Source organism: Myxine glutinosa, chromosome 5, assembly GCF_964187855.1.
Source record: "Myxine glutinosa chromosome 5, kmMyxGlut1.1, whole genome shotgun sequence".
NCBI classification, from domain to species: Eukaryota; Metazoa; Chordata; class Myxini; order Myxiniformes; family Myxinidae; genus Myxine; species Myxine glutinosa.
In genome coordinates this window covers 54983668-55009566 of record NC_136265.1, presented here as the reverse complement: position 1 = coordinate 55009566, position 25899 = coordinate 54983668, and the positions used below count along the sequence as shown (strand labels likewise).

The 25899-nt window shown below is 41.3% G+C and overlaps 1 protein-coding gene across 1 annotated transcript in view; it reads left to right on the top strand.

Moving 5' to 3' along the window:
- Positions 1–24858, top strand: part of LOC137415245 (uncharacterized) — an 83272-nt gene extending 58414 nt beyond the window's left edge. Inside the window, exon 4 of the mRNA XM_078778084.1 lies at positions 22092–24858. Coding sequence (XP_078634210.1) covers positions 22092–23956 — 1865 coding nt within the window. The 3' untranslated portion in view covers positions 23957–24858. The remainder of the gene's footprint in view (positions 1–22091) is intronic.
- The last annotated feature ends 1041 nt before the right edge of the window (positions 24859–25899 follow it).

The following is a 25899-nucleotide window of genomic DNA, read 5'->3' as shown; positions in this document are numbered from 1 at the left end:
GAAAACAAACAAACAAGAAAGAAAACAAGTACACATACATTCAAAGTACACCGCCCCATGCCAAATAATTAAATATGCTGCAGCGCGGCATTGCCGGGGCGCCTCCGGCGCCCGGCAATACCGCAGTGCAGCTCATTGAGGCTGCATTGGGAGGGAGAGGTGTACACTAATTGATTGATTAATTGTATAATTAAAATCAACTAGGGCATGCCCGTACTATATATAAGCTAGGACGTGCCCGTACGTGGGTGCCCGTTCCTTGCCAAAAAAAAAAAAAAAAAAAACATGAATGGTTTGGTCCATTCGCAACGACCACAGAACCCCCCCCCCTCTATTTACATGCAATGGTTTGGTCCAAAGCGAACGGTTTGGTCCATTCGATGTGATTCGATGATTCGATGTGAATGGTTTGGTCCATTCGCAACGACCACAGAACCCCCCCCCCCCCCCTCTATTTACATGAATGGTTTGGTCCATTCGCAAAGCCAAAGCGAACGACCACAGAACCCCCCCCTCTATTTACATGAATGGTTTGGTCCATTCGCAAAGCCAAAGCGAACGACCACAGAACCCCCCCCCCCCCCCTCTATTTACATGAATGGTTTGGTCCATTCGCAACGGCAAAGCGAACGGCGAACGGCTAAATCGCCATAGCTCGGTAAGTACTTGTCCGATTAATTTAAAACCTTGAAAAGGCACATCCTCGGGTCCCCAGCAATATACCTGGCAAGTTTCAAGTATATCGGACCGGTAGTTGTCGAGAAACAGCGGTCACAGACAAACAGACAAACGTACAAACGTACAAACGTACAGACAGAGATTACTGGAATTATAGATAGATAAAAGATTATCACAAAATATTTTCATAATCAATTGGCTAATCGCATAACTAAACCAGTAGTGCTTCATCCGAAGATGTATCTTTTAGAAATTTAATTAAATAAGTCATTTATAAAAAATTAAATAATTAATTGATTACTCAATAAATAATTAATCGATTAATCAATAAATACTTAATAGATGAAATGATTAATCAATAAATCAAAAATATCCTTGATAGCCACATCACTTGGTCACTCATGTCCAAATATTAGCTTCCCAGCTCAAAAGGTGCCTGAGATATTGGCCAAATGAGAAAGAAAATAAATAAATGATTAATAATGAAAATAAATAAATAATAATCATAAAAAAATTAAATTATTAATCAATTTGGTCAGAGAACACATAAACTACCACTATTTCATCAGAATCTGTAACTTAAAAAAAAAAAAATTTTTTGTCATTAATCGAATAATTAAATAATTAATCGATTAATTGATTAATTAATAAATCAAAAATATCCTTTGCAGCCAAATCACCTGGTCATTGGCATGTCCAAATATCAGCTTCCTAACTCAAAAGGTGCCTGAGTTAATAATGGTCAGAAGAGAAATGAAATTTAATTAATTAAATAAGTACTTAATTAAACGCTAATAATTAAATAACTCCTCAATTAATTGATTATTCAAAAAACAAAAAATACCGTATTTGACAAAGGACTTGCTCACTACTGTGCCGAAATTTCAGCTTCCTAGCTCAAAGGATGGCTGAGATATCGTCCGGACAACCAAGAAAGAAAACAAACAAGAAAACAACCAAGAAAACAAACAAACAAGAAACCAGAGTGAAAACTGAGTACTCTCTTTCAGCGTGCGTCACTGCCGAGCCCCCTTCGGTGCCCAGCAATGACGATTTGCAATGCCTGGAGATGGCATAGGAAAGGAGCGGTGTACAACAAGAAAACAAACAAGAAACCAGAGTGAAAACTGAGTACTCTCTTTCAGTGTGCGTCACTGCCGAGCCCCCTTTGGTGCCCGGCAATGACGATTTGCAATGCCTGGAGATGGCATAGGAAAGGAGCGGTGTACAACAAGTACAAATACATTCAAAGTACACCGCCCCATGCCAAATAATTAAATATGCTGCAGCGCGGCATTGCCGGGGCGCCTCGGGCGCCCGGCAATACCGCAGTGCAGCTCATTGAGGCTGCATTGGGAAGGAGAGGTGTACACTAATTGATTGATTAATTGTATAATTAAAATCAATAAAAGATTATCACAAAATATTTTCATAATCAATTGGTTAATCGCATAACTAAACCACTAGTGCTTCATCCGAAGATGTATCTTTTAGAAATTTAATTAAATAAGTCATTTATAAAAAATTAAATAATTAATTGATTACTCAATAAATAATTAATCGATTAATCAATAAATAATAGATGAAATGATTAATCAATAAATCAAAAATATCCTTGATAGCCACATCACTTGGTCACTCATGTCCAAATATTAGCTTCCCAGCTCAAAAGGTGCCTGAGATATTGGCCAAATGAGAAAGAAAATAAATAAATGATTAATAATGAAAATAAATAAATAATAATCATAAAAAAAATTAAATTATTAATCAATTTGGTCAGAGAACACATAAACTACCACTATTTCATCAGAATCTGTAACTTAAAAAAAAAAAAAATTTTTGTCATTAATCGAATAATTAAATAATTAATCGATTAATTGATTAATTAATAAATCAAAAATATCCTTTGCAGCCAAATCACCTGGCCATTGGCATGTCCAAATATCAGCTTCCTAACTCAAAAGGTGCCTGAGTTAATGGTCAGAAGAGAAAGGAAATTTGATTAATTAAATAAGTACTTAATTAATCGCTAATAATTAAATAACTCCTCAATTTATTGATTAATCAAAAAAAAAATACCGTTTTTGACAAAGGACTTGCTCACTATTGTGCCGAAATTTCAGCTTCCTAGCTCAAAGGATGGCTGAGATATCGCCCGGACAAACAAACAAGAAAGAAAACAAGTACACATACATTCAAAGTACACCGCCCCATGCCAAATAATTAAATATGCTGCAGCGCGGCATTGCCGGGGCGCCTCCGGCGCCCGGCAATACCGCAGTGCAGCTCATTGAGGCTGCATTGGGAGGGAGAGGTGTACACTAATTGATTGATTAATTGTATAATTAAAATCAATAAAAGATTATCACAAAATATTTTCATAATCAATTGGCTAATCGCATAACTAAACCACTAGTGCTTCATCCGAAGATGTATCTTTTAGAAATTTAATTAAATAAGTCATTTATAAAAAATTAAATAATTAATTGATTACTCAATAAATAATTAATCGATTAATCAATAAATAATTAATAGATGAAATGATTAATCAATAAATCAAAAATATCCTTGATAGCCACATCACTTGGTCACTTATGTCCAAATATTAGCTTCCCAGCTCAAAAGGTGCCTGAGATATTGGCCAAATGAGAAAGAAAATAAATAAATGATTAATAATGAAAATAAATAAATAATAATCATAAAAAAATTAAATTGGTAATCAATTTGGTCAGAGAACACATAAACTACCACTATTTCATCAGAATCTGTAACTTAAAAAAAAAAAATTTTTGGGTCATTAATCGAATAATTAAATAATTAATCGATTAATTGATTAATTAATAAATCAAAAATATCCTTTGCAGCCAAATCACCTGGTCATTGGCATGTCCAAATATCAGCTTCCTAACTCAAAAGGTGCCTGAGTTAATAATGGTCAGAAGAGAAATGAAATTTAATTAATTAAATAAGTACTTAATTAAACGCTAATAATTAAATAACTCCTCAATTAATTGATTATTCAAAAAACAAAAAATACCGTATTTGACAAAGGACTTGCTCACGACTGTGCCGAAATTTCAGCTTCCTAGCTCAAAGGATGGCTGAGATATCGTCCGGACAACCAAGAAAGAAAACAAGAAACCAGAGTGAAAACTGAGTACTCTCTTTCAGCGTGCGTCACTGCCGAGCCCCCTTTGGTGCCCGGCAATGACGATTTGCAATGCCTGGAGATGGCATAGGAAAGGAGCGGTGTACAACAAGAAACCAGAGTGAAAACTGAGTACTCTCTTTCAGCGTGCGTCACTGCCGAGCCCCCTTTGGTGCCCGGCAATGACGATTTGCAATGCCTGGAGATGGCATAGGAAAGGAGCGGTGTACAACAAGAAAGAAAGCAAGAAACCAGAGTGAAAACTGAGTACTCTCTTTCAGCGTGCTTCACTGCCGAGCCCCCTTTGGTGTCCGGCAATGACGATTTGCAATGCCTGGAGATGGCATAGGAAAGGAGCGGTGTACAACAAACAAACAACCAGAGTGAAAACTGAGTACTCTCTTTCAGCGTGCGTCACTGCCGAGCCCCCTTCGGTGCCCGGCAATGACGATTTGCAATGCCTGGAGATGGCATAGGAAAGGAGCGGTGTACAACAAGAAACCAGAGTGAAAACTAAGTACTCTCTTTCAGCGTGCGTCACTGCCGAGCCCCCTTTGGTGCCGGGCAATGACGATTTGCAATGCCTGGAGATGGCATAGGAAAGGAGCGGTGTACAACATGAAAGAAAACAAGAAAGAAAACAACCAGAGTGAAAACTGAGTCCTCCCTTTCAGCGTGCGTCACTGCCGAGCCCCCTCCAGTGCCCGGCAATGACGATTTGCAATGAATGCCTGGAGATGGCACAGGAAAGGTGCGGTGTACAACAAACAAACAACCAAACAACCAGAGTGAAAACTGAGTACTCCCTTTCAGCGTGCGTCACAGCCGAGCCCCCTTCGGTGCCCGGCAATGACGTTTTGCAATGCCTGGAGATGGCATAGGAAAGGTGCGGTGTACAATCGCATAACTAAACCACCAGTGCTTCATCCGAAGAAGTATCTTTCAGAAATTTAATTAAATAAATAATTAATAAAAAACTAAATAATTGATTGATTAATAAATAAATAATTAATCAATGAAATGATTAATCAATAAATCTAAAATATCCTTTATGGCCACATCACCTGGTCACTGTCATGTCCAAATATTAGCTTAAAAGCTCAAAAGGTGCCTGAGATATTGCCCAGATGAGACAAAAAAAAAAAAGATTAATAATGAAAATAAATAAATAATAATCATAAAAAAATTAAATAGTTAATCAATTGGCTAATAGAATACATAAACCACCACCATTTCATCAGAATCTGTAACAAAAAAAAAATTAGTCATTAATCGAATAATTAAATAATTAATCACTTAATTAATTAATTGATTCATCAATAAATCAAAAATATCCTTTGCAGCCAAATCACTTGGTCATTGGCATGTCCAAATATCAGCTTCCTCGCTCAAAAGGTACCAGATATAATGCCCAGAAGAGAAAGGAAATATATAAGTACTTAATTAATCGCTAATAATTAAATAACTCCTCAATTAATTGATTAATTAAAAAACAAAAAATAACGTTTTTGACAAAGGGCCGAAATTTCAGCTTCCTCGCTCAATGGATGGCTGAGATATTGCCCGGACAAACAAACAAACAAACAACCAAGAAAACAACAACCAAGAAAACAAACAAACAAACAAACAACCAGAGTGAAAACTGAGTACTCCCTTTCAGCGTGCGTCACTGCCGAGCCACCCTTCGGTGCCCGGCAATGACGTTTTGCAATGCCTGGAGATGGCATAGGAAAGGAGCGGTGTCTATCAAGTACAGATACATTCAAAGTACACCGCCCCCATGCCAAGTAATTAAATATCCTCCAGCACGGCATTGCCGGGGCAGCTCTGGCCCCCGGCAATACCTCAGTGCAGCTCATAGAGTGTGTTTGTGTGCGTGTGTGGGGAGGGGTGTCACACACACCCACACAAACACCCCCACACCCCTCCCCCCACACGCACATCCCTCCACACATCCACACACACATATTCCCCCTCCCCCCCACACGCACACCCCTCCACACATACACCCCACCCCCCCCCCCCCCCCCCCACATACACGCATATCCACCCCCCCCCCCCACACACACACGCCCACACACACACACACCCTCAACCCCCACCACACCTACACAATTGGGAGGGAGAGGTGTACAATAAATTGATCGATTAATTGCATAATTAAAATCAATAAAAGATTATCATAAAATATTTTCTTAATCAATTGGCTAATAGCATAACTAAACCACTCGTGCTTCATCCGAAGATGTATCTTTTAGAAATGTAATTAAATAAGTCATTAATAAAAAATTAAATGATTAATTGATTAATCAATAAATAATTAATCGATTAAATGATTAATCAATAAATCAAAAATAGCCTTTATAGTCACATTACTTGGTCACTGTCATGTCCAAATATTAGCTTCCTAGCTCAAAACGTGCCTGAGATATTGCCCAGATGAGAAATAAAATTAACTAGAACTGCCACTTTAAAACTGCTGGCAGTGATGACAGGTTTACTCGCACCCACTTTTGATACAACCCCACTTTTCATACAACCCCACTTATGATACAACCCCACTTATGATACAACCCCACTTATGATACAACCCCACTTTTCATACAACCCCACTTTCATTGGACATGCTTTGACACAACCCCCTTGGATACAACCCCGACACACACACACACACACACACACACACACACACACATATACACACACACACACACATCCCCCCTACCCCCTCCCACACACACACCCACACCCCTCCCCCACACGCACACCCCTCCAAACACACACACACACACCCACACACACACATCCCTCCCCCCCCACACACACACACATCCCTCCCCCAACACACACACACACATCCCCCCTACACACACACACACACACACACACACACACACACACACACACACACATCTGCGCTCCCTCCATACGCACACCCCAACCCCCCCACCCCCACACACACACATATCCACCACCCCCCACCCCCCCACCCACACACACACACACATACATCTACACACACGCACATCCACACACACACCCACACACACATCCAAACACACACACACACCCACACAAACACCCCCACACCCCTCCCCCCACACGCACATCCCTCCACACATCCACACACACATATTCCCCCTCCCCCCCACACGCACACCCCTCCACACATACACCCCCCCCCCCCCACATACACGCATATCCACCCCCCCCCCCCCCCCACACACACACACGCCCACACACACACACACCCTCAACCCCCACCACACCTACACAAACACACATACCCCCACCCCCCACCCCTAACACACATACACACGCACACACCAACCCCCCCCAACCCCCCCACACACACACATCCCTCCCCCCCCCACACCCACACAAACACACATACCCCCACCCCCCCCCCCCCACCCCACCCCTAACACACAAACACATGCACACATCCCCCCACCCCAACCCCCAACACACACACACACACACACCCCACCCTAACACACACACAAACACACGCATACATACCCCCACCCCCAACACACACACACACCCCTCCACACACATACACACACATCCGACCCCCCCTCCTCCACACACACACACACACACATCCCTCCCCCCCCACACCCACACAAACACACATACCCCCACCCCCCCCCCCCCCACCCCTAACACACATACACACGCACACACCAACCACCCCCCCCCCCCCCCACACCCACACCCACACACACATCCACACGTGTCAATCCATGCACTGATTGCAGAAAAAGCCATTTTAAAAAGAAAATTAACCTGAAATTGCAGACAGAATTATTTATTTTATCTGAGAAGCTAAACGATTCTTCTTCTTCAGTCGCTCACAACTTTGAGTGAAATACGATCTAGTTAAAAATAGTCAGAATTTGAGCAAATCTGTTTCATTCCTTTGTTAATATGCCTGCCCTATTGACAAATCTGCAATTATAATTTTTTTGGAGGTTGAAATGATCATGGGAGATCGCGTTATAGTGATGACGTCTTTAATGGACATCTTCTTCTTCAGTCGCTCACAACTTTGAGTGAAATACGATCGAGTTAAAAATAGTCAAAATTTGAGCAAATCTGTTTCATTCCTTTGTTAATATGCCTCATCTATTGATAAATCTGCAATTATAATTTCATTTGAGGTTGAAATGACCGCGGGAGATCGTGTTATAGTGATGACGTCCTGGATGGACATCTTCTTCTTCAGTCGCTCACAACTTTGAGTGAAATACGATCGAGTTAAAAATAGTCAGAATTTGAGCAAATCTGTTTCATTCGTTTGTTAATATGCCTCATCTATTGACAAATCTGCAATTATAATTTTTTTTGAGGTTGAAATGATCGTGGGAGATCGCGTTATAGTGATGATGTCCTGGATGGACATCTTCTTCTTCAGTCGCTCACAACTTTGAGTGAAATACGATCGAGTTAAAAATCGTCAGAATTTGAGCAAATCTGTTTCATTCGTTTGTTAATATGCCTCATCTATTGACAAATCTGCAATTATAATTTTTTTTGAGGTTGAAATGACCGCGGGAGATCGCGTTATAGTGATGACGTCATGGATGGACATCTTCTTCTTCAGTCGCTCACAACTTTGAGTGAAATACGATCGAGTTAAAAATAGTCAGAATTTGAGCAAATCTGTTTCATTCGTTTGTTAATATGCCTCATCTATTGACAAATCTGCAATTATAATTTTTTTTGAGGTTCAAATGACCGCGGGAGATCGCGTTATCGTGATCACGTTCTGGAAAGACAATCGGTGTGTTTCTTCTTCTTTCAACAATAAAGATTTATAGCTTCGAGACCGTACATCCAATCATCTTGAAATTTTGCACACTTGTTCCGCTTGATGAGAGCTACATTGCATTAAAAACTCAAGTCGATCCATGCAGTGGCTCAAGAGTTACAAGCTTTTTAAAATTTAAATTCCATTATTTATTGCGGCCAAACCATGTGACTTATCAAAACGTCTCAAGTAACGTTGAAACATACCCCCATGAGGAACATTTGTGTAAAGTTTCCACTCGATATCTCCACAAATTATGGAGGTGATTCCATTTCTAGTTTGAGCTTTAAAACATCATAACTCTGAAACCATGTGTCGGATGATGTCGTGCTCGCTGACTTTTTTGTTCGTCATGGGTATGCGAATATGCATGCCAAGTTTGGGCTCGATCCGTTCAGTCGTTGCGGAGAAAAAGGGGTTTTTGTGTTTTTTCACAGAAAACAAGATGGCGGCCGAACCATGTGACGTATGACTTCGAAAAATTTTGCATTCTGAGTTTTTTTTAACTAAGCATCTGGGAAAAAAAATCCCATTTTCGGGGGAGAAAATTTTTTGTTTGATGAATTCTAACCTCTTAACGTTAGCATTTTAAATATACTCGATACACATGGCTTTTGTTCCCGTTGAAGAGTTCTTTAGAATGAGCCATTCCTCAAATTTTTCCATTGAGGCGTTTCGGAGCTACAGAGGGGAAAAGTTGAATTTGTTTTACAAGATGGCGCCCATACCACGTGACAAATGACGTCATAATTAGCATTAAAAAATTCTCGGAGCCGAGACGATCATTTGATGAAAATTTCCTGTCAATCCGACCAGCGGTTGCTGAGAACATTAATTATGAAGTTTTCGGAGGTGCAAAATAGGGCGGAAGAATAATAATAAGAAAAACTCTAGCAGTAATAATAGGTTTCTCTCCATTTCATGGAGAGTAAACCTAATAAATGATTAATAATGAAAATAAATAAATAGTAATCATAAAAAAAAAAAATTAATCAATTGGCTAAAAGAATACACAAACCACCACCATTTCATCCGAATCTGTAACTTAAAAAATAATTAATTAAGTAATTCATCGAATAATTAAATAATTAATCGATTAATTAATGAATCAATAAATCAAAAATACCCTTTACAGCCAAATCACTTGGTCATTGTCAGGTCCAAATATCAGCTCCCACGCTCAAAAGGTGCCCGAGATATTGCCCAGATGAGAAATAAAATAGAGATAATTAATGAGGAAAATAAATAAATAATAATCATTTTTTAAAATGAAATAATTAATCATTTTGCTAATAGAACACGTGAACCACCACCATTTCATCAGATTCTGTTAGTTAAAAAAAAAAAATTTTAGTCATTAATCAAATAATTTAATAATTAATCTATTAATTGTTTAATTGATTAATCAATAAATCAAAAATATTTTACAGCCAAATCACTGTCATTGGCATATCCAAATATCATCTTCCTAACTCAAAAGGTGCCTGAGATCATGGCCAGAAGAGAAAGGAAATAAATAAGTACTTAATTAATCGCTAATAATTAAATAACTCATCAATTGATTGATTAATCAAAAAACAAAAAATACTTTTTTTGACAAAGTACTGTTACGTGTTCCTCCCCGACCTTCTGGTTTCGGTATACCCCCGAACCCCGAGAGGAGTCACGGCAGAAAGAATAGTTATTCAGCTTCAAAATCAATCACTAATGAAACCATCCATGAAACCATCAAATGAAACAATCAAATCAATAAGGAAACCACACCAATGGTTGTCAACGAACAAATAATATATTACAAACACACAAGAAGAACCATACAACAATGGTGGCAATCAACCATTCAATCAAGATCTTAAGATGATAACCTAGCTCAAACTCATGGCACCCCCAGGGACTAAAACAGAGCCCTTCTCAATGTCTCTGGAACACAATGGTGCTCCCGGCGAAGAGGCGAGGAGGCGGGTAAGGAGATGTAGGCAAGGCGGGGACCGTCACGTGGTCCCAGCCAACCCCAGTTGGCGGTGGAAAGAGGAATCCCAAAGACGCGATCCAAATGTGCACATACACCGTGCAGTCGCGAACCGCACCGTATTCTTCAAAGGCCACTGTCGCGCACACACATCCTCGGCAAACCACCGGAGGGCGGGACCAGCGGACGCGGCTAAACAAGGTTCCGCGAACGACGCGCGAGGTCCCAGAAATGGCGGACGGCTCTTCCTCGAGCCGCAGCTTCTCGGCGAAGATTCTCCGGAATCTCACACCTGTACCTGGCTTCGCAGGCTTTTCCACAACTCCAGCGATAACACCAATCGGACGAGATTCCTTTCAAGGACTCAAAGTTCACTCGCCATGTACGCTCGACCACGCTAGGTACGGAGCTTTTACAAAACGCCTCGTTTCACCTCTGCCTCACGCCCTCTTCCTCTTCGCTCGACCTCTTCCGGTGCACTATCCGATTTCCGGTATCATTTTTATCATGAGCGCTTTTAAACCTTTTAACCACAATAACCGTTTCCCTTAAACCACAATAACCATAATACTTAGAACCAACAATAATAATAATAACAACAATAATTAGTGCCGAATCCATAACACTTCCCCCCCTCAAGAAAGAAAGTTTGAACACAGCGAAAACTTTCTTTGTATGCAAATTCTTGAAACCAACAAAAGTAAACTCACCACCCACATCATCAATTCCCATGGGAAACAATTATCAACATCTCAAAAATAAAGCAACAAAATTTCACCCAACCCACAGGGATTTTCAAAGTTAATTCACTCTGGACAAAGCATCAGCCACGACATTGTCCCTGCCCTTTACATGTTCAATTTCCAAGTTGAACCCCTGCAAAGCCAAACTCCATCTCATCAACCTCTGATTTTTACTTTTAGTTTATTTTGAATGAAGGTTAAGGGGTTGATCAAAAATCCCAAGTCAAGCAAATCGATAGCACTTTTTCGGGAGGCCGAGCTGAGGGCCAGGTTCCATGGTGGTTGGGTGGTGAGGCCTGGACATATTCACGACATGGATGCCTTTAGGAACGTGGCATTCACGGTTAATCCATGTCGGAATCTTGGCTCGGCTGCTCCGCAGCATTCAGTGCTTCAACTCTTTCTAACTTTCCTAACAATCATGGTTGGACCACTTGTCACGATAGTCACATGAATAGCGGTCTCCTTCTCGGCCACTGCTCGGATAATCCTTTCTTCGGGAGCTGCCATAACTCTGGAAGCCTCCATAATAATATTGATTGCGGCCACCACCACTACTCCATGGTCCTCCTCTGTAGCCCCGTCGCCACCTACGGCCTGCCTTCTCTACGGCTATGGTCCGACCCTCCAAATCCTTACCATTCCAATTCTTCTCTGCCTCTTTGGCGGCCTTTGTGCTTTCAAACGTGACAAAGCCAAACCCTCTTGACTTGTGCATTTCCCTGTCTTTTATCAACCGCACTTCCAAAAGCGGTCCATATTTGCTGAAGGCAGACTCCAGAACTTCTTCCTTTGTTTTGAAGTTCAGTCCACCTACAAATAACTTGCTACATTTGTCGCCATCCCTAACTGGTGTGGTGTTATTTTCCCTACTGGGCTTTTTAACAACCATCGGGTTACCATAAACTTGACCACCGGCCAAATCATTCCCGATAACAACAGATACTCCCTCTACAGGAAGAGTGGCTTGTAAACCTACGGTGACCGGTCCTGACACCAAATCGGACTCCAAATGGATGGCATGAAGTGGAGCTCTAACACAGCCACCAATCCCCTGTAAACGAACACTATCACCAGTTGCCGTCTCCTCTGACAATGGCAAGATGCCTTCCAGCATTAAAGATTGATGTGCTCCTGTGTCCCTCAACACCCTAACAGGTCTCCGGTTAGTCGGGTCTCCACCCTGTGACACTAACCCCTCTGAAATAAATGGTTGGTAACCCTTTTGAGGGCGATTTCTCACATTGGCCATTGCATTCGGAGTTGTACTAGACGAACTCCGCTCCTGATTTTCCTTTCCCAGAGCATAACAGTGGGACATCAAGTGTCCAGGTTTATGGCAAAAAGCGCAAGTAGGCCCGGAGGAGAACCTCGTGGTTTGTCTCGAGCCCCCCGGGGAATAAGTCTGCCTTGGTACTGCTGTCTTCGGATTTCTAGAAGTCGTGGTATCAGAGTGGTCCTCATATTCATCTCGAGGCCACCTCCATTAATTTTCGTTCTCCGCCCCTGATGTACCATAGCTCCCCTGGCTAGGTCTAGGTGAGAAGTTCGGTTTGTGGAATCCCATCCTGTGTGTTAAGGCATAGTCATCTGCCATGGTTGCTGCCTCATACAACTTTGGTACTTTCCTTTCCTCCAGATGTACTTTAATGTCCTCGTGGACACACTGTTGGAATTCCTCCACCAGGATCAATTTTCGCAATAGTTCGAAGTCTTTCCCAACCCCTTTTGAATCACACCACCTATCAAACATGGTTTCTTTCATTCTGGCAAACTCCACATGGGTCTCACTCTCCCTCTTCCTGGCATTCCGGAATTTTTGTCGGTAAGCTTCCGGGACCAATTCATAGGCTTTGAGAATGTTTTTCTTCAATACCTTATAATCTGCACATTGGGCAATCGGTAAAGCCGAATAAATATCTTCAGCTTTACCCACCAGAACACTTTGCACTAATATGGTCCAGGACTCCTCAGGCCATTTTAGCAGTTGAGCCACTTTCTCAAAGTGTGAAAAAATATTGGCTACCTCCTTTTCGTTGAAGGGTGGAACCAGCCTCACATGTCTGCCAACATCCCAGGTGTTCTGACTAGTTGTCGAACCAGTCGGCATGGATGGTACCTCTCCTCGTTCTCTCATTAAATCCAGCTCCTTGGCTTTAATTTCCTGCTGAAGCACCATTTCGTGTGCCTTTAACTCCCTTTCCACTTTTTTCTCCTCTGCTTCGAGTTCCCTTGCAACTCTCCTTTCCTCTGCTTTCATCCTTTCTAACCTTTCCTGGAGTTCTCTTTCCTGTGCTGCTCTTCTTTCCTCGAGTTCTCTGTAGCTCTCCTTTCCTCTGCTTTTTCCTTTTCTACCCTTTCCTGGAGTTCTCTTTCAACTCTCCTTTCCTCTGCCTTTCCTTTTCTACCCTTTCCTGGAGTTCTCTTTCAACTCTCCTTTCCTCTGTTTTTCGTTCCTCGAGTTCTCTTGTAGCTTTCCTTTCCTCTGCTTTTTCCTTTTCTACCCTTTCCTGGAGTTCCCTTTCAACTCTCCTTTCCTCTGCTTTTTCCTTTTCTACCCTTTCCTGGCTCTGCAATTGCATCTCCAGTTTCCGGAGCTCAACATCTTCTTGTTCCTCCGGTAACCAATCCAAGGCTATCTCTGTCCATGTTCCTAATCCCACCAGAGATTGTATCACCACTGTCTGCATCTCTGCCTTCTTCATATTACTTCGGACCTCCAAGCTAAAATGTTTGGCCAATTTAAAGAGTTCCGATCTTAATAATGCTCTGAACTGTGCCTCACTAGGTGTCGCTGCAAACCTCCCTGCGTCAAACTCCATGGTGACTATTGTTACCACCTGTTCACCTTCACACAAGAAATCTCAAAAAAAAAAAAAAATTGTTTGTTTTTGGAAAAATTCGGGAATGTTGTAATGTTAGGGAATTCTTTCCCAGACTAAATTTAGGGAATTGTATATCCCGGATGCAGACCCAATTTCGAGCCCACGAGTCAATTGGACGAGCCCCCAATTTCTGTTACGTGTTCCTCCCCGACCTTCTGGTTTTGGTATACCCCCAAACCCCGAGAGGAGTCACGGCAGAAAGAATAGTTATTCAGCTTCAAAATCAATCACTAATGAAACCATCCATGAAACCATCAAATGAAACAATCAAATCAATAAGGAAACCACACCAATGGTTGTCAACGAACAAATAATATATTACAAGCACACAAGAAGAACCATACAACAATGGTGGCAATCAACCATTCAATCAAGATCTTAAGATGATAACCTAGCTCAAACTCATGGCACCCCCAGGGACTAAAACAGAGCCCTTCTCAATGTCTCTGGAACACAATGGTGCTCCCGGCGAAGAGGCGAGGAGGCGGGTAAGGAGATGTAGGCAAGGCGGGGACCGTCACGTGGTCCCAGCCAACCCCAGTTGGCGGTGTAAAGAGGAATTCCAAAGACGCGATCCAAATGTGCACATACACCGTGCAGTCGCGAACCGCACCGTATTCTTCAAAGGCCGCTGTCGCGCACACACGTCCTCAGCAAACCACCAGAGGGCGGGACCAGCGGACGCGGCTTAACAAGGTTCCGCGAGCGACGCGCGAGGTCCCCGAAATGGCGGACGGCTCTTCCTCGAGCCGCAGCTTCTAGGTGAAGATTCTCCGGAATCTCACACCTGTACCTGGCTTCGCAGGCTTTTCCACAACTCCAGCGATAACACCAATCGCACGAGATTCCTTTCAAGGACTCAAAGTTCACTCGCCATGTACGCTCGACCACGCTAGGTACGGAGCTTTTACAAAACGCCTCGTTTCACCTCTGCCTCATGCCCTCTTCCTCTTCGCTCGACCTCTTCCGGTGCACTATCCGATTTCCGGTATCATTTTTATCATGAGCGCTTTTAAACCTTTTAACCACAATAACCCTTTCCCTTAAACCACAATAACCATAATACTTAGAACCAACAATAATAATAATAACAACAATAATTAGTACCGAATCCGTAAAAGTCCTTCCTTACTATTGTGCCAAAATTTCAGCTTCCTAGCTCAAAGGATGGCTGAGATATCGTCCGGACAACCAAGAAAACAAACAAACAAACAAACAAGAAAACAACCAGAGTGAAAACTGAGTACTCCCTTTCAGCGTGCGTCATTGCCGAGCTCCCTTCGGTGCCCGGCAATGACGTTTTGCAGTGCCTGGAGATAGCATAGGAAAGGAGCAGGGTACAATAATTATAAAATGCTGTTATTGGAGATGTACATGCAGTTTGTAAGAAGTTGATGATCATGTACTAACATTATACTCGGACTGCTAATTTGTACAGACTCATTATGTGGCTCCACTGCAAGAGTAATCAAGTACTGTGATAACCAGTCAAATGTTTGTAGAAGCTTGAAGCAATGATTGATGAATTGTAAATGAGGCAGTGATGTAGGGATTGTTATGTGATGGCAATACTGTTAGCTACTCTCTAAACCAACATCATCCCTATCTTGTTTAGGACCTCTTTTAGACTGTAGTTTGTCATCCCTACATTGACTTTTTAATTCAGCATAAATTTTTTTATTCACTTCTACATATATATATATATATATATATATATATATATATATATATATATATACATATATATATATATATATATATATATATATATATATATATATAGATAGATAGATAGATATATATATATATATATATATATATATATATATATATATATATATATATATATAGATATATACATATAAATCCATTTTTAGTTCTCCAACCTTTAATGAGCAAACAAACAACTGCTCGACGTTTCGATCAGCAACACGGACAAACGTGCATTCACTGACCTTTCTCAAGAGTAAAGCAAAACAACTCTATACCCTCCCTTATATAAGGGAATAAATAGCACCGCAAAGCGGGCGTAACCCCTCAGCCCATGCATGGTGGAAACCAATTTCAAGATGGCTGCCGTGGTGGCCATTTTGAAAATCGCAGCGCGCACATTTTCGAAAGGAACCTTCCTCTACTCAACCCCAACACACACTGCAAAAATGGATTTAATCGGACAAGCCGTTCTGCTTGAAATTGACGGAAACCAATTTCAAGATGGCTGCCATGGTGGCCATATTGAAAACCACAGCCCGCCCATGAACCTTCCTCGACTCAATCCCAACACACACTGCAAAAATGGAATTAATCGGACAAGCTGTTCAGCTCGAAATTGACGGAAACCAATTTCAAGATGACTGCCGTGGCGGCCATATTGAAAATCGCAGTGCACCCATTTTCGAAAGGCACCTTCCTCTACTCAACCCCAACACACACTGCAAACATGGATTTAATCGGACAAGCCGTTCTGCTCGAAATTGATGGAAACCAATTTCAAGATGGCTACCATGGCGGCCACATTGAAAATCGCAGGGCGCCCATTTTCGAAAGGAACCTTCCTCTACCCAACCCCAAAACACACTGCAAAAATGAATTTAATCGGACAAGCCATTCTGCTCGAAATTGACGGAAACCAATTTCAAGATGGCTGCCGTGGCGGCCATATTGAAAATCGCTGCGCTCCAATTTTCGAAAGGAACCTTCCTCTACTCAACCCCAACACACACTGCAAAAATGGATTTTATCGGACAAGCCGTTCTGCTCGAAATTGACGGAAACCAAAAGTTGACGGACGCCCGGATGGCTGCCGTGGCGGCCATATTGAAAATCGCAGCGCGCCCATTTTCGAAAGGAACCTTCCTCTACTAAACCACAAGACACACTGCAAAAATGGATTTAATCAGACAAGCCATTCTCCTTGAAATTGACGGAAACCAAAAGTTGACGAATGCCCGGACGACGCCCGTGACGACAATACCCCTCAGCCCAATTTGGGCTGAGGATACCCCTCAGCCCAATTTGGGCTGAGGGGTGAAAAGGGGTGGGGACACTGAACCACCAATCAATGTCCTTCTGGAACAACTTGTGCCATTCAAATTTAAACCGTACATCAAAACCATTGCACCACTGAAGCCACACCTTGGGATGTCACATCAAAACAACCATTAAATCACACATTGAATCAAACAAAACTTAGCATAATTCAAATAAATCGATGAAAAATAAACAACATGATTAGTAATAATTTGTTTGGTGACGCAGTTTCCCTGGTATGTTTCCGCATGAGAGGGCCAAAAGCTAGTGGTAAATCCAACACCTCCTCTGTGAGCGACAACACAGACTCCTCCACATGCCATGCCTCCAAAACCCTCCTTCTTCGTTTACTGGGGGTTGCCCCCAAAACGTGTGATTTGTTTGATTAAACGTGTGATTTAACGGTTGTTTTGTGATTTAACGGGGTGCTCCATTTAGGATTTTAGTTTTACCGTGCATTTCTTGTTCCCAGGCATTATTTTTTATTAAATCCCTTATTTGTTGAATTTTAATTCCTCGCTCTGTCCCGTTTATCTGTCGGTGATTCGGAAAACCACCCATGCCACGTACGCCTGTGCAAGTAAGCCTCGTTACTCTCCATTCCCTCGCGTGTAAAGAAGATCCGCCATAGTTGACTGAATGCCTCGGAGGTAAGCTCGATCGGTCATTCGTCTGAGGCCGGTCTTTATCTGCACGGACACGACAATATATATGATTTAAAGTTATGGCCAGGCAATTTGGCATTGAACATGGAAAAGTTTGTTACTTCATCATTTCGTTTAACCTTTGGCAAAATAAGATTTTCACCTGTAAATTCTGACAATATCACCAACTTTAAATTTTGGTTTTGTTGATTTAATCCCCCTTGGGTATTCCAAGTTTGTAAACGGGAGCAGCAGGGGGTGATGGTGTTACCCTCGCCAGAGGAGAGGGTATTGCATTTGAGCCCGTTTGTTTGTCTTTGTTTGTTTGTTACTTGCCGAAAAAGATTCCAGCAAGTATGTTGATCGGTTGGTTTGTCTGTTTGTCTGTTTGTTCGCAGTACTACGTCCACACCGATGCACATAGAATCGCCAAACTTTACACACATATTTGTCTTGCCCTGGAATAGACTGTGCCCAATTTTTAACTCTCTGGGCCCAAGGCCTCCATTATGACGTCATAATTTGATAATTCGACAAGTACAAAACTTCATCCAATCAAGATGCAATTTCTTGAGCGCCACGTCGGCATAAACTGGTGGAGGAAAAAAAAAAATGATGACGTCATCGGTCACGTGGTTCGGCCACCATCTTGGAAAAACCGAAAAAATTTGCACCTCCATATCTCCGAAAGTGCTGAATAGAAAAAATTGAGACATGGCTCATTGTAAAGAACTCTCCATGGGGAATAAAATATGTTAATGATGATGTCATTTGTGCGTCCATTATGACGTCATAATTCGACAAGTACAAAACTTCATCCGATCAAGATGAAATTTCTTGAGTATAATCTAGGAATAAATTAGCTTAGAAAACAAATAATGATGACATCATCGGTCACGTGGTTCGGCCCCCATATTTGTCCAAAATGGTCGATAAAAAAAGTATATTCCGGCAAGTCCTCGGTCTTTGACCGATTTTTCATTTGGTTGTCTGTTTGTCCGCACAGAATAAATATGATTTTCTCTGCAACTGTTGGTCCAATTGACAGGAAATTTTCACCATAGGTGCAACTCCACCTGTATATTTTTTTAATGATAATTATGATGTCATAGGTCACGTGGTTCGGCTGCCATCTTGGAAAAATCGAAAAACTTTGCACCTCTATATCTCGGAAAGCGCTGAATAGAAAAAATTGAGACATGGCTCATTGCAAAGAACTCTCCATGGGGAATAAAATGTTAATGATGTTGTCATAGGTGCCTCCATTATGATGTCATAATTCGACAAGTACAAAACTTCATCCGATCAAGATGAAATTTATTGAGCGTTATCTAGGAATAAATTAGTGGAAAAAAATTAATGATGACATCGGTCACGTGGTTCGGCCGCCATATTTGTTTTAACACAAAAGTGTTAAAAACCACTGAAAACACATCCTGGCGAGGGTCTGCAATCTCTGATTGCTCTTTCTTGTTACTTTTGCAATGGGAACCGGCTTTGGAAAAATGGCACAATAAATGCCTTGGTAAAAAAAACTCCACAGAAGCGGTGGGAAGGACCCTTGTGGGGCATATAGACTGCAATAGATCTTTGATCAGGTGTGTTCGTCAATATGATAAGCATGGACTGATGTCGGGATTCATTCAAATTTTTTTCAATTTAGTGTTAAACAGCTATTACGCCTATTTAAAAAGGTAATCATACATGTTTGTGGTTTATAATATTTTTACTTCTGGTAGGGGGGTGCTCCAATGAAAATGGCACGATAAGCTATTTATACATGTTATCACTGCATTTGTTCAACAAGGAAAAACCACTCCGGGAGGTGGGATATTTATTATTCGTATTAATATTGTTTTGGAATAACATCAATATTATGCTATTATCATTGGTTTTGTTATGAGAAGCGTTCTTGGAAAAACGCCACAATAATGCTATTTTAATACAGATATACACCTCAACACGCAACCCCATTGGTGGGGGAAAACCCCTAGGCGGAGAGAACCTCATTGGTGGGGGAAACCCCCGAGGCGGAGAGAACCCCATTGGTGGGGGAAACCCCCTAGGTGGAGAGAACTCCCTTGGGGAGGGATGCAAACTAATTTGCTACAACTTCCATTCTGTGACCCTTTGTCCTCCTGTCTAGTTTGGTTGAGATTGGATAAGTAACGACCGAATGTATCGCGGTCAAAAATCATCATACAGACAGACAGACACCAAATTGTGGGTTTTAGTATGATGATGTTTCTGATGGATTTGCTTTTGTGGAGAAATTGACTATTTTATAATCATCTATCTATAATTCCAGTAATCTCTGTGTGTATGTGTGTGTGTTTGTCTGTGACCGCTGTTTCTCGACAACCACGGGTCCGATATACTTGAAACTTGCCAGGTATATTGCTGGGGACCCGAGGATGTGCCTTTTCAAGGTTTGAAATTAATCGGACAAGTGGTTCCCAAGGTATGGTCACCGTACTCGCAAGCCGTTCGCTTTGGCTTTGCGAATGGACCAAACCATTTCATGTAAATAGAGGGGGGGGTTCTGTGGTCGTTACTGCCACGTGGTTTCAAAGTTTTTTTTTTGTTGTTGTTGTTTGCACGCATGTTTTTTTGCACCCACGTACGGGCACGCCCTAGTCTAAAATAATTTGAATAAAAGAAATACATCTTTGATGTCTGAGCTCAGTAAATTTTTTATATAGTCTCTCTTTTAAAGTGGAATTAAAATGCTCAATGACCACTGCCTTTACTTCATTAAAAGTGTTATACAATGTAATATCGTACATTATATTTTCAGAAATCATTAAATGCTCTGTTATAGTTATAGTTTTGTAGTTTTTTTTTTTTGATTACCAAGCCCAATTTCAATTTTGCACTTAGCAATTATTTGTAGATTTCTTACAGTCATTTCAATTTATTTTTTTCATCGTCTTGATTTTCATTTTATATTGTAAATCATTCACAATTCAGCTTCTAGCTGCGATGACTTGATAATAGCACCATGAATTGAAATGTGGGAACAGGAAGTACAGACTTATGCTAAATAGCGCCCTCTGTGTCATGAATAACTACAACATCTGGTCGAAGTGGGAAAATAACCCCTTTACATATAGACAATCACTGAAAACAAAAATGAGTTATATATGAAAGGTGATGCAAATGTTTTTATTTAAAATTACAGCAAAACAAAACGATCATGCCGGGTCAAAATGACCTACGATTGCATTATAGGGTTGAGCTCAATGCAAACTGTACAGACTGCACGCAAACTGTTGAACGTGATGGATTGCACAAGCTGTTAAATTCCATAGATTGCAAGAGCTCCCGAACTCCATGTCCGCTCTCGGCATCCTACCACCCCGACTCGCTTCGACCCAACTGCTCGTTCTGTCCCCTAACTGCAAGGGCAGACATGCCGCTCTTTCTGATCTCGCGATGACCTATGGGCTGCGACACCACCGGGAAGGCGTGAAGGATTTACGGCAATTAACGTACAACACTGGAATGGCGACAATGGCGCCCGCTTCATGGGGCTCTCTAACTTTCTCTCCTGCTCGAACTCCCAAACTCCACATCTGCTCTCGGCAAACAGCCTCGCTTCGACCCAACCGCTCGGACTGTCACCGGTGCATGGGGGCAGGCAGGTTGCCCTCTGATCTCGCAATGATTCATGGGCCGGGTGCCGCCGGGACGGAGAACTATGATTTATGGCAATTGCGATGTTATGGCAATTATTTGGTTGAAATACTAATGAAGTGACGTGGTTTGAGAATGGGATTTGGAAATGAGAAACAACAGAATGGCGGTTCGAGTACGGGTGTCTTTGAATGGCGGTTTGGGAATGAGGTTTGAATACGGAGTGGGAGAATGAAGGATTGGGAATCATGAGGAAGAAGTCCAGGAAATATTTTCAAGAATTGGACAAAATTAATAAAACAAAATTGCTATACACTGTCCATAATGATGGAATAACCTCTGGTAAGATCATTTGTGTGTTTTCAGTAACTGTCTGACTCATTTGTAAAGATCCATAATTCTTCCATTTTTGAATCTTTACTCTTCAATCTAAATGTACTAAGTTGGTGCACTAATCTAATGTGGTGAATTTGAGTGAAATATATGTCAATTTTGCTAAGTTGGTGTGAATTAATGATGATTTTTGTGACTTGTCTTTACAGGGAAACAAATGAAACTGGTTTCTTGTTCCAACTGTTCCCAGTTGTTTGACACGAGAGTTTTCAATCGGCCCACGACTCGGAGCGTTTGTCAAGAAACTGACGAACCTGGCAGTGTGTCTTTCACACGCAGATGTAAGCATTGTACAAAGACCCTCAATAATATCCGAGGAAGTGAGCGACCACACATGTGTTCTGTGTGCAGCAAGGAATTTACTCGTTCTTCAGATTTTTATCGACATCGAAGAATACACACCGAAAATAAGCCATACAAGTGTTCGTTATGCAGCAAGGCATTTGCTACTCCATCATATTTGCATCAACATCAAAAAATCCACACAGGAGAAAAGCCCTATCAGTGTTCTTTATGCATCAAGGCATTTGCTACTTCATCACGTTTGCATGAGCATCAAAAGATTCACACAGGAGAGAAACCCTATCAGTGTTCGTTGTGCAGCAAGGCTTTTGGCAATTCATCAAATTTGCGTCAACATCAAAATACTCACACAGGAGAAAAGCCCTATCGGTGTTTGTTGTGCTGCAAGGCATTTGCTGATTCGTCAAACTTGTGTAAGCATCGAAAAATCCACACAAGAGAAAATTCCTATCAGTGCTCTGTGTGCAGCAAAGCATTTGCTTATTTGTCACATTTGCGTAAACATCAAAAGCTTCACACAGTAGAAAAACCCTATCAGTGTTCATTGTGCAGCAAGGCATTCATTCATCCATCAAACTTGCATCAACATCAAAAAATCCACCTAAGGCAAAAGCCCTATCAGTGCTCTGTGTGTAGCAAGGCATTTGCTGATTCATCACATTTGCGTCAACATCAAAATATTCACACAGGAGAGAAGCCCTATCAGTGTTTATTGTGCAACAAGGCATTTGCTGATTCATCAAACTTGTGTAAACATCAAAAAATCCACACAAGGGAAAAGCCCTATCAGTGCTCTATGTGCAGCAAGGCATTTGCTTATTCGTCACATTTGCGTAAACATCAAAAACTTCACACAGGAGAAAAGCCTTACAAGTGTTCGTTGTGCAGCAAGGCATTTGCGTTTTTGTCACATTTTTGTCAACATCAAAAGATTCATACAGGGGAAAAGCCTTATCATTGTTCGTTCTGCAGCAAGGCTTTTGCTAACCCGTCAAATTTGCGTCAGCATCAAAAGATTCACACAGGAGAGAAGCCCTATCATTGTTTGTTGTGCAGCAAGGCTTTTGCCAATTCGGCATATTTGCTAAGGCATAAAAAGATTCACACAGGAGAAAAGCCCTATCAGTGTTCCTTGTGCAGCAAGGCATTTGCTAACTCGGCATATCTGCGCAGACATAAGCAAATTCACACAGAAGAAAAGCCCTACAAGTGTTCCTTCTGCAGCAAGGCATTTGCTTTTTCGTCACATATGCGTCAACATCAAAAGATTCACACAAGAGAAAAGCCCTATCAGTGCTCGTTGTGCAGCAAGGCATTTGCTAAGCCGTCAAATTTTCATCTACATCAAAATATTCACACAGGAGAGAAGCCCTATCGGTGCTCGTTGTGCAGCAAGGCATTTGCTAATTCGTCATATTTGCTTAAACATCAAAAGATTCACACAAGAGAAAAGCCCTATCGGTGTTCGTTGTGCAGCAAGGCATTTGCTAATTCGTCAAATTTTCATCTGCATCAAAATATTCACACAGGAGAGAAGCCCTATCGGTGCTCGTTGTGCAGCAAGGCTTTTGCTGATTCGTCATATTTGCTTAAACATCAAAAGATTCACACAAGAGAAAAGCCCTATCAGTGTTCGTTGTGCAGCAAGGCTTTTGATAATTTGTCACATTTGCATCAACATCAAAAGATTCACACAGGAGATGAAGATTAAGAACAGGAGATGAAAATAAGGAGGAAGATTTTATTTACAATGGAGGAAGAAAAGGAGGAATACAATTATAACAAGAAAGCATCTCAAAATGCAAAACCTGTCTGCATCCGTTTGTATTCAGAGGTCTTCTTCCGTATTCTCAAAATAATGAAAACGATAAAAAAATACAAAATGAAAATTGATAATTTTATGCAGGCTTGACCTTTGAACCTTCAATCTAAAAAAAAATAATGAGCTTCTAGCTTTTGATTGGTGAACAATTCTGTGACCCAATGTGCAAATTCTTAAAACTTGAGGTGAATTGGATGAAAATTGTTAATTTTATGCAGCCTTGACCTTTAAACTTTCGATCTAAAAAAAAAAGAGCTTCTAGCTTTTGATTGGTGAACCAATTCAGTGACCGCATATGCAAATTCTTTAAATTTCAGATCAATTGGATGAAAATTTATGATTTCAGGTGATGCAGACCTTTAACCTTTAACCTTTTGACAAAATTATTATTTTATCTTCTCCATATTCTCATAATAAAGCTTTGTTGAAAATTTGATGACAATAGCTCAAATGGTAAAAAAAAACAACGTTATGGTCCGGACACACACACACACACACACACACACACACACACACACACACACACACACACACACACACACACTTGCAAAACTCCATCTACTGCTGCACAGGGGACGGGTTAATGAGCAGCATCACCTGGAAGAAGAGTTTGCCAACAAAATAGAAGAGATGAGATACATAACCACTCAGGGAACACCCACTATTCTGTCAAATAGAAAAACAACAAACAGTGAATAACATGAGTAAGCAGAACAAACCGAGCACTCTGAAACTAGAATGGCGCTCTGTAGAGAGCATACCTCCACCAGGCTGAAAAGTTTACATTTTGTATCCCACTGATCGGCTGGATCTGGATCCAGACCTGAACGAAAATCGAAACGGCTCGTTCTTGTCACCGAACCAACTCATCTACCTAGTTTTGGAATAGGCCTAATCCATCCACAAATTTTTAAAATATCATGCGATATACCATCTTTCAATGGTTAAGAATAAATTATCACTCAATGGTTAACTCAATGGTTCAATGGTTAAGAATAAATCACTTAATAAATTATCGTATCCAGATCCGTATTTGAATCTTCACCAAAATTGAATCAAATATTCCTTGTCTCACACACGCAAGCCTATCCAGCAAGTTTTGGCCGAAACCATCCACAATTTTTGGAGATATCTTGCTATACAGTGCGTATCAAAAAAAAGGTAATCCAAATTCAAGGGGTTAATATGCAAAGGTTATTCATTTTGACAATTTACATGTGGTTTACTAATTAAGAGGAGATCCTCAGCTTTCCATTGATACCTTCCATGCATCATTGCTGTCACACATGACCGAGTACATGTTCATTGAAAATGACAAGTTCAAATCGCATTTTTACAAGTTTGGCTAATCGATGCAAGTCAGGATAATTGGTGCAAAATGAACGTCAGATGTGAATTTTTCTCAGGAATGATTGGCCTTTATGCACCCACACCTTCAACATGTCCACCTCCCCTTTCAACACAAAGCTCACCGCAGCAGAGCATGCCCTGAACTGCGCGTCTCACCATAGCCGGGTCATGACGCAAAGCATCCACTTCATGTCGAATACGGCCGTGCAATTCGTCAAGATCACGGGGAGGAGTTACGAACACCTTGTTCTTTAAATGTCCCCAAAGGAAATAATCGCATGGTGTGAGGTCAGGTGATCTTGGCGGCCATTCCACTGCATGGTTGAGGGTGATGACTCGGTCTCCAAAGAGTTCCCTCAGTTGATCTCGGACAGCGATAAGACGATGTGCTGGGGCACCGTCTTGGGCCCACCAGAGACATCTGAAGACACCACAAACCTGTCGCTCAAAGTTCTCCTCCAGCTGCTGTAAAACTTCATCAT